The sequence below is a fragment of the Biomphalaria glabrata genome, chromosome 11 (genome assembly GCF_947242115.1).
Source record: "Biomphalaria glabrata chromosome 11, xgBioGlab47.1, whole genome shotgun sequence".
NCBI lineage: Eukaryota > Metazoa > Mollusca > Gastropoda > Planorbidae > Biomphalaria > Biomphalaria glabrata.
This window is the reverse complement of record NC_074721.1, coordinates 32,160,679-32,174,910: the sequence shown is the minus strand read 5'-3', so window position 1 is coordinate 32,174,910 and position 14,232 is coordinate 32,160,679. Positions and strand designations below refer to the sequence as shown.

At 37.3% G+C, this 14,232-nt stretch overlaps 1 protein-coding gene across 3 annotated transcripts in view; it reads right to left on the bottom strand.

Moving 5' to 3' along the window:
* Positions 1 to 14,232, bottom strand: part of LOC106069435 (contactin-like) — an 83,182-nt gene that overhangs the window by 32,562 nt on the left and 36,388 nt on the right. For 2 of the 3 annotated variants that reach the window (XM_056004943.1, XM_056004944.1), the window contains 2 exons: positions 4,863 to 4,953; positions 3,539 to 3,633 (listed from right to left, as the gene is read on the bottom strand). In XM_056004943.1, coding sequence (XP_055860918.1) covers positions 3,539 to 3,633; positions 4,863 to 4,929 — 162 coding nt within the window. In that variant the 5' untranslated portion in view covers positions 4,930 to 4,953. Of the gene's footprint in view, positions 1 to 3,538; positions 3,634 to 4,862; positions 4,954 to 6,570; positions 6,632 to 14,232 lie in introns of those variants that run through there. The other variant, XM_056004945.1, reaches the window with a different exon arrangement.

Sequence of the window (14,232 nt, the reverse complement as noted above, 5' to 3'; positions counted from 1 at the left end):
AAATCATCTTTTTTTTTCCAGACACGTACCGCGCCAGATGTGGCTGCCTAATCGTATGGTATGCGCTCTAGACTGTCTTCTCGATGGTCCCTGGTTCGAACCCTCCTCACTGTACGTCGGGAGGCTCGTACTATAATGAGCAGATATTAGGTGCACACCCCCTAAACAAACTACATCTCCGTACTTTTACAAGAGTTTTGAATGAAACAAAAAAGGTAGCAAGGTCTGCACTTAGAACCCCTCGGGCTTTATTTTCGAAATAAATAAAAAAAAAACGAATTTAAGAATGATTGATCTCATACTATTTAAGTCAAAAGTGACTGTAACAGAGCACGCTAGATCCTATTGCTTATATCAAATAAGCCCTACTGCTTGGGACTGGTTTTGTAGGCTATAGATCTATATGTGACTTTGGAAAAATAAGAATCTTAAAAACAGACAACTTTATTAATGACTGCAATGCACTTAGAAAAGATCTAGATTTCTTTCTAGAGAGATGGGCATGGAAAGATGGACTTAAAATACGAATGCTGTCAAGACTTTTGTGAGGAAAGAAGTGAAATGTATATGGGAAGGTAATGCACTGACCTAAGAATTAGTGATACACTATCATTTCAAGCTTCTCCCCAGAAGGCGAGGAAGGAACAATTAATTAGGTCAGCAGCTCGGTGTACATCGACAACTACCGCATAGCAACACAAACCCACACCAGGAAAGAACTGGTTATATGAGCACTTGGGTAAATGCTCGGTGGACCGGCATCCAAATGGGCTGATGGGTCGACGCCGAAAGAGTCGCTTGGAATTGAAGTAGGCCTATGTAGTACAGTAAAAGATTGGATAATATAGGCCTACAAAAGCGGCCTATAGAACGTCACGACTGGCCTTCGAATTTAAAAAGAAAGATCTTTGACAGACTTTACAGTGTAATATTTAACTAATACATTTTTCCGAAATAATATAAATATCTTTAGTCGTACACTTTGCTAGTGGTAAACTGCAATCCCTGAGGCCAGAGGTTCTCAAAATTGTTTGAGCCGGGGACCCCTTTAAATATTCAAAACTTACACACGGACCCCTAAGTGAAAAGCTACACGATTGCACGGTATATAAGTAACAAATGTAAAAAAAAAAAATATGCAAGACTCTAAATTTTGTTTAAAATATAAGATCACAATTTGAAGAGGTTGATGACATTTTATGAGTGTATTTATGTCCGGCTCAATATTTGTAAGAAGCTACCGCAAATCGCAACGAGCACACTTTTTTAGTTGGTTTATTTTATTAGTGTCGAGGTTCATCATGAATCCATGTTGTACTAAATAAGAAGACATGAAAGCAGTCAACAACCTCTGTGTAACGACCCATTAGGAAGACTATACAAGAGGAGTTTGTTTTCTTAACCAGATTTTGTTGTGCCCTTGTTCAGATATAAGTTAAATATCATCGTTTCCAAAAAGCTGCTCCTGTAGCCTATCAGTATGGATCTGAGTTTGTACACATGCAAAAGGGTTCAATACCCAATCGGAATATATAATAATTCGTCCATAGTGATTCGATGATGACCACTTTTGTCATCCAGGGGGCTGAGGGCTTTGCACTGGGGTTTTGTGCCTCCTCATGTGGCTGGTGAGACCCATGTGGGCCAAGAATGTTCGGCTGCTCACTGGGCAGGTTATTCCAGCTGGAGCTAGTGTCATTTGCCTTGCTTTTCTTCTCTGGCGCTTTTCTTCTGCCAGCGCTGATCTCTTTTCTTCAGCAATTTGTGCACTAGTTTTTACCGCGCGACGCCACGATGTTCTGTCATATGCTTCTGTCTCTCAGGTGGCTGAATCAATGCTGAAGGCTTTCAGAGAAGCTTCGAGAGTCTCCCTGACGCGTTTTCTTTGTCCACATTGTGAGCGATTTCCTTCCCTTAATTGGCCCTACAGTAGTTGTTAAGGGGGGGGGGGCGGGATCTTTTATTCTGCAGCTGGGACTGCATCAGCAATGTGTGGATGCTTTGCAGGCCCGCTCTTCGAAGAACTTAAGTATCAGGTATTTTTTCTTGCCATTTAACGGTATTTTTCTGTGAAGGATCATGTGGAAGTGGCTCTTTTTTTTTCTTTGCATGTTTTCTATGTTTTTGAGGCATAGAGCAATGTGGGGAGGATGGCAGCTCGATAGACCCCTAGCTTTGTATTGGGGTGATACCTCGTCTGTTTCAGACATTTTTAGACAGTCTGCCATAGGATGCCTTGAACTTGTCGATACGCAAGTCGATTTCATTATCGATCTTTCTGTTTCTGGAGAGTTTGCTGCCAAGGGAGGTGAATCTGTCCACTGCACTTTATTCCTGTCCATTTATCTTAATGCCTGGAGCAGGCAAATATAAGACTTCAGTCTTTTTTGTGTTTATAGTGAGGCCGAATTCTGGACGTGCTTTTGAAAGGTCACTGACGATCAGTCGGGAATACTCCAGTAAAGAATGTCTTCAAGTCTCTGGCTTAGGTCGTCATAGAACAGTACGTAATAGACATGTTCAACAGTAGTAATTATCGAGTTCATTATTAAAATTAAAAACTGGCTTTTAGTTAAGAAATTATTTTAGTTGTATATATGATTTTCATCTTTCTGAGGACCCCGGACCCCCTATGTTTGTCTTGCAGACCACAGTTTGAGAACCACTGCCTTAGGCTATACATTAAATTTACTAAGTGATTAACTAACAACACAAGACCTCTTGACATTTCTTTGGACAAAGCCGGATCATCGTAAAGTAATTACATTTTTTTCAAACTAATTAAAGTTGGGCTAGTATGCAATGAGAATTTGAGATAAGTCTACAAGTTACGTAGACCCACGTAGACACGACACCACGTAGACCCACGTAGACTCGACACCACGTAGACCCACGTAGACTCGACACCACGTAGACTCGACACCACGTAGACCCACGTAGACTCGACACCACGTAGACCCACGTAGACTCGACACCACGTAGACCCACGTAGACACGACACCACGTAGACTCGACACCACGTAGACACGACACCACGTAGACCCGCGTAGACTCGACACCACGTAGACCCACGTATGCAGGAGTTCAGTTCTCGATGTATTATGGAACTCAACATATTATTGAACAAATAGGCGTAGGCCTACAAATGGATGCCTACATTATCATATGGCAGTTTGATTGCTGGACGGTATGGTAATGCCAGCGCCGACTTTGAAATCCCATTCGCCGCTGACCCACAACCACACATATCTACACCCACCCACAAACATCTACACACATCCACATCTACACACATTCACACCCACCCACACACATTTACACACATCCACATCTACACACATCTACATCTACACACATCCACGCATTTACACACATCCACACCCACCCACACACATCTATCCAAATCTACACACATCCACACATTTACACACATCCACACACATCTACACACATCCACACATCTACACACATCCACACATATCTACACAATGAACTAGACCTAAAGTGGCTGCCGTTGCAAGAAGACCAACGTACTCACACTGCACGAGGACTTAGCGTCGTCATAACTGGACGGGAGGTCACTCTGGAATAGGTAGCAGTAGCCATTGTAAGTGACCCAGTCATCTGGACATTCTGAGTGGGACACAAGACATTGATTAGACGTTTATTTAAAAAGAAAATGAGAAAAAAATGTAATGAAAAAAGATAGAAAATGTAAACAATCTGGGTTATGGCCCCTGCTATATTGCAGTAAGACTTGGTTGGGCAGGAGAGTTCCGTAGAGGGAAGTAATGTGGAAAAAAAAAGGGGGGGGGGAGGACTATCGGTATTAAAATATTTTCATTAAAAATGTTGAAAAACAACAACAACACATTCTTCACGTTTACCATAATAACTTTTTTTTAAAAAAAGCGATATTAACATGAAAGCGTAAAAGCTTATTAAATAAGTCTCGTTTGTATGCTTAAGTGTACAAACAAGAATAAAATTATTTCAAAATGTCCTGTTGGATCTAGGCCTTTAAAACAACATCAGATCATAAATGCAAATGTAAATATAAACTTTTATTTATTTTGTACTGAAGATATCCGTAACCCTAACGTTAACCCTAACCTTGCCTTGTGGTGCGTGCGAGCGCACTGTTGGACAGGAACAGGAAGACGCTGGGATGGAAGTGAGAACGTCATCAAGAGATTAGGAAGAGTCGGAACTGTAGTAGGGACCTGGAGCGAAGGGGGGGAAGGGGAAGGTCCGTATTCAGGTTTGCTGGGTTAGGGTTAAGGTGCTCGCAAAGACCTTCCTCCAGGGAACAGCACCAGGAAAAGAAGAAGAGGCAGACAGAGATAGCCATGGGAAGACAACATACAAGAATGGACGGGCCTGCCATTGAAAGAGGTTCTAAGTAAGACAAAAAGACAGAGAGGAATGGAGAAAGACGGTCGACAAATCTTGCGTGGTGTCCCAAGGGTCCAAAAGACTAAGGGATAGGTAATGGGGAAAGGACTGGTCGAATTAGGAACAAGACTCTTGGAATATAGAAGGCTGTCATGTGTTTGTCCTGGTGAATAAACCGACTTATTTATTTACTGTAGAACTTCGTTGAGTTGCTCGCCTTTGATTTACTACGATATATATATATATATATATATATATATATATATATAATAAAGGATAATATTATATTATAATTATATAATAATATAATATATATAATTATATAATATAGGAAAGTAGAAAAGAATTTGAGAAAATAGAACGCAAGAAAAAGTAAATAAAAAAGTAAACAAAATTGTGTGTGTGTGTGTGCTATAAGAATGACGTGTTAAAGAAGAATGAACAAAATAAACTAGAAGTGTACATACCATACAGCACCTGTGCCAGTGAATGTCCCAAGACTATTAGAAGGGTCACTACAATCTGTGACACCATGGCCAACTGTCAGATTCCAGCCATCTAAAGAGCCAAAAGAAAAAAAAAAGAAAATGAAAACAAATACTCACTCGTTGAATACTTACGTTTCTACGTTAACAAGAGAAACACACAATAAAAAAAAAGAGAAACACAATAAAACAAGAGAAACACACAATAAAACAAGAGAAACACAATAAAACAAGAGAAACACAATAAAACAAGAGAAACACAATAAAACAAGAGAAACACAATAAAACAAGACAAACACACACTAAAACAAGAGAAATACACAATAAAACAAGAGAAACACAATAAAACAAGAGAAACACACAATAAAACAAGAGAAATACACACTAAAACAAGAGAAACACAATAAAACAAGAGAAACACACAATAAAACAAGAGAAACACAATAAAACAAGAGAAACACAATAAAACAAGAGAAACACAATAAAACAAGAGAAACACAATAAAACAAGAGAAACACAATAAAACAAGAGAAATACACAATAAAACAAGAGAAACACAATAAAACAAGAGAAACACAATAAAACAAGACAAACACACACTAAAACAAGAGAAATACACAATAAAACAAGAGAAATACACAGTAAAACAAGAGAAATACACAATAAAACAAGAGAAATACACAATAAAACAAGAGAAACACAATAAAACAAGAGAAACACAATAAAACAAAGAGAAACACAATAAAACAAGAGAAACACAATAAAACAAAGAGAAACACAATAAAACAAGAGAAACACAATAAAACAAAGAGAAACACAATAAAACAAGAGAAACACAATAAAACAAAGAGAAACACAATAAAACAAGAGAAACACAATAAAACAAGAGAAACACAATAAAACAAGAGAAACACAATAAAACAAGAGAAACACAATAAAACAAGAGAAACACAATAAAACAAGACAAACACACACTAAAACAAGAGAAATACACAATAAAACAAGAGAAACACAATAAAACAAAGAGAAACACAATAAAACAAGAGAAACACAATAAAACAAGACAAACACACACTAAAACAAGAGAAATACACAATAAAACAAGAGAAATACACAGTAAAACAAGAGAAATACACAATAAAACAAGAGAAATACACAATAAAACAAGAGAAATACACAGTAAAACAAGAGAAATACACAATAAATCAAGAGAAATACACAAAATAAGAGAAATACACAAAATAAGAGAAATACACAATAAAACAAGAGATATACACAATAAAACATGAGAAAGACACAGTAAAACAAGACATAGCTGTAAACTGTCACCCAGAATAGCTCTTCATTAAAAGAAAACTACAATAATAAACGTGTTCAAGCAACAGATCCCAACTGTCACGTGATAGTCGTTAAGAACCAACATTTACTCCAAACCCAACTGACAGTATAGAATTATAAATCCAACTCATTCCTCACGTCAACACCATTTTATTGACCTAACTACTCGCTTTGTCCTGATCGCCAGGTACTTTACAAATTCAAACATTTACACTAAAAAAAAACAGCTACAAAAGCAACGCTAAGACTAGTTCCGTTCAAAATCACCACAACAGCTACAACATTATCTCCATAGTCTGAAAGTGTTTTAATGCCATGTTGACACTACAGGAATCTTAAGTTCTTTCCTTACCAGTTAGCCCTTTTCCTGCTTGAAGCAAAGAGCAGGATAACTCTGGATAGCTTACTAGATAACTCTGGATAGCCTACTACTTTTTTTTTTTGTACGTATCGCTTCCCGTTTTTTTTTTTTTCACCAGCATTTTGTTCTACACCATGTGTATGCTTGACGAAAGGTTAGGGTTAGGGTTAGGGTTAGGGACAATGCCACAGGGTAGGGGAAGGGGGGCGGGTCTGAAGTGGGTGGGGGGGGGGAGGGATAATAGTAAAATAGTATGTGATATGTTCAGTTCATCTTCAGGAACGCCTTTTTTTTTTTTTATTCCACACGATCACGCATGAATGCGTTTAAACGTTTGACCAAAATGAACGCAAGGCAGCACCATAAGCCTCCACAGTCTCTAGACTCAGTCACACGATAAGTTCATTGCCAGGATCTTCAAACTTAAGCCATTAGTGGTACCACGCTTGTTCAATGACCAGATTTTTTTTTTTTTCAATTCAATTCAAATATTGGCAACTGAATCTATTTTTTTTTCGTAGGTTGCAATATAAAGTATTAATTGTCAATAAGGCATCATAATTTATGCGATACCGTACTCTTATGAGGTATGTGTGCGTGTTTCTATGGTGACGGTTGGAATAGGTTAGCCATACAGTGTGAATGATGCAAGATAGGCGGCATTGTCGTCAGCTGTCTGGAGTAGGACAGACGACTTCGAAACGCCAGACTGAAATGACGTGTTATTGTAGTGAGATTTTGTGAATAAAATATCATTTTATATTATGACTAAAGTCTGCTACATTTCAAGTTGATTTTTGTCTATATTGTAATCAAAGTTCTACATAATACTGTTCACACAGATTTTATTCAAGTTATTTAAAGTTTGACAAGTTAAGATATAATACAGCTACAACGTGTTAGAAGTCTGCCAGCAGTTTGGGGCTACAAGTCAACGACCGTCCGCAACCAATACGAACAGATACATTTAATCAAATAGGGCTGTGCCGTATTTAGACTTGAAAAGGCCCTAAGCTTTTTGAAATATAAGTTGAGTGCTATCAGTGCTAAGTATTTCTTGAGTGCCCTAATCTATAGGTTGTGCCTACAGGTGAATCCGGCCCTACAAGGTAGTTTACCTTAAGTTTACCTAAGGTATTTTCTTAAATACTAATTATTTAATTAACTATGATCTACATACAGACATGTAGGCCTAACTATAGTTTCAACAAACATCCTTTTTTTTTTTAGCTAGAACTCTTGTAAACTGGAACATCTTACGGAAATCTCATTAGAACACTCAAAAACATGTGCAACCCCCATCAGGCAATCCTGAGAATCCCTGACATAAATATTATATACATTAACAGTGACCGCCTGACTGACTTGGCCTGTCGTCTGTACTGCATTATTGTATAGACTGACCTATTTTGTTGACAAGTTGGAGAGTTTGATGGAGTGACCTAAATGAGTAGCTTGCTAGAAACATCTAGATCTATAATAATCTAGAGCCATGAAGTCCAACCTTATTTTTTAGCTTTTGGGCCATAGAAATTTGTTACTAGAGGCGCGATGGGCTCAGTGGTAAAACGCTTGGCTTCCGAATCGTGGGGTCCCGTAATTGAATCCTGGTGAAGACAGTGGTTTTTGATAGAGCCGTTTTCGAGATCCGTGTCCAGGTTCCACACACACTCAGACACACAAGTTTCCAAGAAGGTACGAGTTAAATAGAGGCATTATAAAAAGTAGGCTTACGTCTAGTGGAAGAACTGTTTTATTGTTTAGCGCGTGTCCAAACGGAAACGATATTGAACTATCTGTAACAAAATCAAATATGTTCTATTGAAAAGAAAAATTCAGGCAGAAGAACAATATATTCAAATGACTAGCCACTAGTTTGAAAACGTAGAAACTTTCAAATATTTAGGAAGTATAATACATTCCAATTGATTTACGAAGTGCAGTAGGAAGGACTAGCAGCAGGCAACTTGGCTTTCTTTAATGCTTTAATACACAATTCATACTTAAAAGCAAATTTATGTCTAAGAAAACAAAGAAAACTCTACAGAACAATCCTAAGCTCAGCAGTTACAGATGCAGGGGAAACGTGGACGCTGACAAAAAGAACAGAAAATCTGCTTAATATTTGGGAAAGGAAAATCCTCAGAAAAATGTTTGGTGCCATACATGAAGAAACCGGATGGAGGCAGTGGCGTAGCTAGGGTAGGTGGGAGGACGGGGGATTCGAAAATTCCCCCGAGCGTTTTTTTTTTTACATTCCGTAAATTAAATTTTACGCAAAATACAGGGGCCCCTGGCATAGCCCTAACCCCAAACGATGGAAAATTCATAGCTACGCCCCTGGATCGACGACTTGCACCAACCATGAAATATTAACTATACGTCAGAGAACAGAGGAGCAAAGAGTGTTCACCGGAAAGAATGGGAAGATGTGCTAGGGCCCTCGATGGCCTGTAGTGCCACTGGAATAGATGTAGAATATGCTTTAGACTCCGTGACTACAATCACAAAATACAAGAATAGTCAAACTACTAGAGTTCAGTGCAAAACATAGTTTAAGATTTTTTTAAACAAGGTTGCAGAGATAGTTTGTGTGGAATCACAAACTCAAAATCCGAAGTGGTCCACTCAGGCAGGTAAAAGGCAGGTTTCAATAACCTCAGCATAACCCTTTAATTGTAAATAAAATAAATGAGAAATGGACGATCTCTCATCCAAACCACAAGAAAGAAGATGCTTACTATAAACTATCCCGACAAGATCAACGTCTAATCTTTCGACTCAGGACCGGACACAACAGAATGCGACAACACATGCACCGGAAGCTCAAAATGGAACCAGTGAAATCTGCCCATGTGGAGTATCACCAGAGAATGTCGACTACGTCCTCCAAAACTGCTCTCTTTACCAAGAGGCCCGTATAAGACACTGGCCCCAAAACACCCCAATAGAAAGAAAACTATATGGAGAGCTCCTTGATTTGGAAACCACTGCGAAGTTCATCTCATGAATTGGTCTAGTCATCTGAACGCTCCAACATAACAATGGGAACAAAGAAAAAGAACCACAACCCTTTCTCCGCCAATACAAAAGGAGGAGATGTGTTCGTATCAAAAAATGTTGCCGATATTATATCGATACCTCAGGGTAGAGGGATGTCAAGTTCCCCTTTCAGACCTTGCAATCTATAGGGAAGATGATGTTAAGGTCAGCTGTTTCTGTTTCTTTGGCCAACAGTTAACGAGCAGGGTGCCATGTGGCAAGCACAACGACCAACCGCCTTTACTTTCCCCACGCGTACATCGACTACCAGCAATTACTTTATATTGATATTCGATTGCTGTATTTCAATATGCAAATCAAAACAATTCGATTTAATTGTTCTAGACTAAAGACTTAAGAATGCATTAAGTAAAGTAAAGTTTCCCTTTCAGATCTTGTCATCTATGGGGCAGATGATGTTAAGGTCATTTGTTTCTATGGCCAACGGTTAACAAGCAGGGTGTTATGTCACAGTTATGTGGCCAGCACAACGACCAACCGCCTTTACTTTCCCCAACTAAAGTCAGGTACCCATTAGAGTTGGACGGACTCAAGGGCGCCCTAAAAATCCCAAAATTCACAATCACAGTCACCGAGATTTGAACCCAGGACTCCAGGTTCGAAAGCCAAGCGCTTCACCACCCGTCACATGGTACAGGGATATATATGTTATTATATGATATCAATGAACTGGTAGTTATGAAGACATGCCTCAATGTGAATATGACCTAAATGCTGTGAATTATTAATTATCCCTCAGCTATGTATATTATGAGATTTTACACATTGTGTTTGTATACTATAGATTACTCCTGTTTAACCGTTGTTTTAAAAATATATTTGACTTATATACATACTTAAAGCATTCTTTCTCTTTTTATACAAAAATAAAAAATGCATTTAAAATATTAGTAGCTTGAATAACAGAAAACACTGAAATTACAAAAATTTTCTACAAAATTAATTTAAAAAAAAAAAAAAAAAAAAAAAAAAAAAAACCGTTTGTATACATGTTTTAAAAACATACTGAGATTGTTGAATGTATCATTGAGGTCTTGCATAGTTAATTTAAAAAATTAAACGGTTAACTTTCAGGGGAAAAAAAAGGAGCCTTTTCACTAGAACTTTGCAAGATCTAAAATATCCTGACATCGGATTTTCAATATCTTTTCTAGATTTTGATTTTGCTATATAAACGGGACGGACAGACAGATTGGCAGACCACACAAAACAAATTGCGGCTATTCCTCTTCCGAGAGCCGCTAAAAACCAGTTTGCGTATTTTCAGTCTGGGTACCAGAGTTACTTCCCTCTGTAATCCCATCTCTATCAAGTTCTCATGTTCTGTTTCTCTTATTTCCCATTTCCCCCTTTTTTCTTTATAGCTCTAATTTTTCAATTCCTTCTTTTCTTTCTTTCTTTTAGTAATGGCCTCATCCCATCTCTCCCTCACCCCCTTTCCTTTCTCTCTCTCTCTCTCTCTTAAAGTCAATGAAGCAGTGTAATAACAAAGATATTCTTACAACCAAATTATGCCCCATGCTCTGCCTGTAACAGTACGTGCCGGTACAGAGACATACCCCACCTTCCCTAATCTTATATCACTATTGACTTAAACGAAGCCCCCCGAAACCCAGTTTGTGTGAACTGTCAAACTAGATCAGGCAAAAACAGGATCTAGAGATTTATAACAGGTGAAGGGTGTATTTTTCAAACACACAAGAAGTAAATAAATCTATAACTTTTATTATATTTTTATAAGTCTATAAACGTTCCCCTATAAATCACGAAAGTAGTTCAAATTATTGTGCTATGCAAATTATGAACATAATTATTATAAGTTAGTTTATATATATATATATATATGATGCGATCGCATATACCGCCTCTCTTCCCCCTCTGGATCCACCAGCTACATACATACTCCTTACATTGTGCTATATTAGATCGTGGATACTTATCATATAAAACATGTTTCAAATTCTCTGCCTAAGCCACGGTCAAGTTTTCTTAAAGGGAACAGAAATGATTCTTGTTCTCCTAGTAGTGTCCTCTGATAATTTCTCTAGTGATATGTAAGGTCTGACAGTTAATAAGAATCTTTGTAGAAAATTTCAGGACCTCCAAGAGGTCTCCGAGGTTAATTGTCGGCTGATGCAGCATGTTCATTGCGATGTTGTTTTCTGGATGTGAGGGCTACTTGACGCTCCTTCCAAATAGCCCTTCTGACCAGCTCAATCACGCAATATTCCCCCCCCCCCACACCCACAAATTTGACCTCCTTCGTTCTTTTCACCAAGAAAAAAAAAAGTAAGCCATTTGATCCGCAAGTGGGGAGTCTAGGGTTCGAACCTTGACTGCGAGGGTCAAGCAAAATATTTCAGAGCCATTATAACAGTATATGTTTTGTGATACTATTGAATAAAATGAATTTTAACTCTATTGCTTAATAGAGCATGAATAGATCTATGTTTGTGGTGACGTGAATTTCTTGGGTTTTGTTCTCCCACTCAGTGGTTCCCAAACTTTTCCTTTAATGGAACACTTCGCACATTCTGAGTATTTAGCGGAACACTTTGCTAATTTTTTTAATTCACGTGGTGGCCTACTCTAGTTAACTATTCCAGTAGTTCGTGGAACACCTATTCAGGCCTCGCGGAACACCTATTCAGGCCTCGCTGAACACCTATTCAGACCTCGTGGAACACCTATTCAGGACTCGCGGAACAGAAGGGCTCCGTGGAATACAGTTTGGGAAACACTGCTATACACCTTTAACTCTTTCTCTCCTAACTGACGATACCAGCGTTGATTCCACCAGAATGTGGTAAATAATTACGGAGAGAAAGAGTTAAGAGTGTCACAAATCTAGACTATGTGGCTAATAACAACGGAAATTGTTCTGTGGCATGACCTCTCCAGAAAACAAAACATGTTTCCACCAAAGCTAAATAGCTCAGGGGAGATAATTAAACATGTTTCTGGATTGTTGTCTAAATATAGAATAGGCTCGAACGATGTAGAAAGCAAAGACGAGAGGGGTTCATGGAGTCAGTTGCACAATGAGCCTGCGAGCTTATTTCAATATTTTTAGCGGCCCCCGTAAGGGAAAAAGCCGCTATTAGGTTTGTGCAAAATGTCCGTCTGTCCGTCTGTCACACTCAGATCTCGAAAACTAGAAGAGATATGAAAAATATCATTTCATCATTAAATGCGGCTTGAAAAGTTTAGGTGCAACGGCTACTTTTGGTTTTCTAAAAGCAAACCGTTTAATTTATAAAATTAATTATGCAAGCGATTTTTTCATAAAAATACACCAATTCTAAAACAATTACGTAAATGTAAGGGAGGCAATGTTACAATATGCTTACAAAGATGGACAATATTTGTGTATTTTCAGTATCACTAAGTCAAATATATTTTTAAAATGTACAGGAAATGTTTACAACAAATATTAATAATACTTAAAGATGTTTTTTTCTGGTCAACTAGCTGCTAAAATTAAAAGAAAACATTTCTGTTTGTTTATAAAGGCTAATAATGCATTTTGTATGTAAATATCACGCACATTTTTTTTAATAGACTTTTTATGCAGCGATTTTCGTGCAGTAGCGTAACGTCGCTACATGATCAGGTGCTAAACCAATTCCTTAAACTTTTTTAAAAAATCAGATTTTATTTATTTTTTGTTTAGTGCCCCCATCCGAATAAAAGAAGATTATTTTTGTGCGTTTTGTCTGTTGGTCAGTCTGTCCGTCACGATTAGATTAAAAAAACTAGAACTCTAAAAGCTATTGAAAATCTGATTTACACTTTAATGTTCCTCCCGTAACATCTCAATAGTTTTAAGTATCTAAAAATTAATTGTTCCGGATTTTTTTGTGCAAAACTAATCAACCCCAACAAATGTTTGTTTGCTCTTCTAATTTATATTACATTCAATTTCCATGCTTAAACGTTGCAAAAACACATTATCAATATTATGTTGTTCCGTTTTTTATGTAAATAGCATATTAATGCTAAATCAAAATCTCTATACTGACTTATATTTCATTAAGTGTAAAAATGTTCCGGATATTGTTTTATAAAACATGAATTATGCCTAATGATTGTTTGAAATCGCATAAGGCTTTAAAAAAAAAGTAATTTACTAGAATTGATTACTGAAAATTACTTTTTAGACATTTAATTTTCTTGTAAAACATAACATAGAAGTTTTGTAATCGATAAAGAAAGTTCCGGATTTTGTTTCATACAAATCGTCGCCAGAAATTTCCGAATTTATTTAAAAATCTACTAACGCCAAATAATTGTTTGAACTCCCTCTTCTAATTAATAAACAAATAATCTTCTCATTTACGAAATAATGTTTTTACGGATTTTTATGAAAAATATTTTAACTCACTACTCTCTTCAGTACATTTAACTTTCTACCTAAAACATTAAAAAATCTAATTATCGTTAATATTATGTTCCGATTTTTAAGGAAAACAGAATCCAAACACCAAAGTAAGGTATGAAAATCTCTCCACGTGGCTGTAGTACATCTAATTTTTATACGAGACCATCCAAAAAATTTAATTAACGGTATTACATTTATCTGAAATTCTC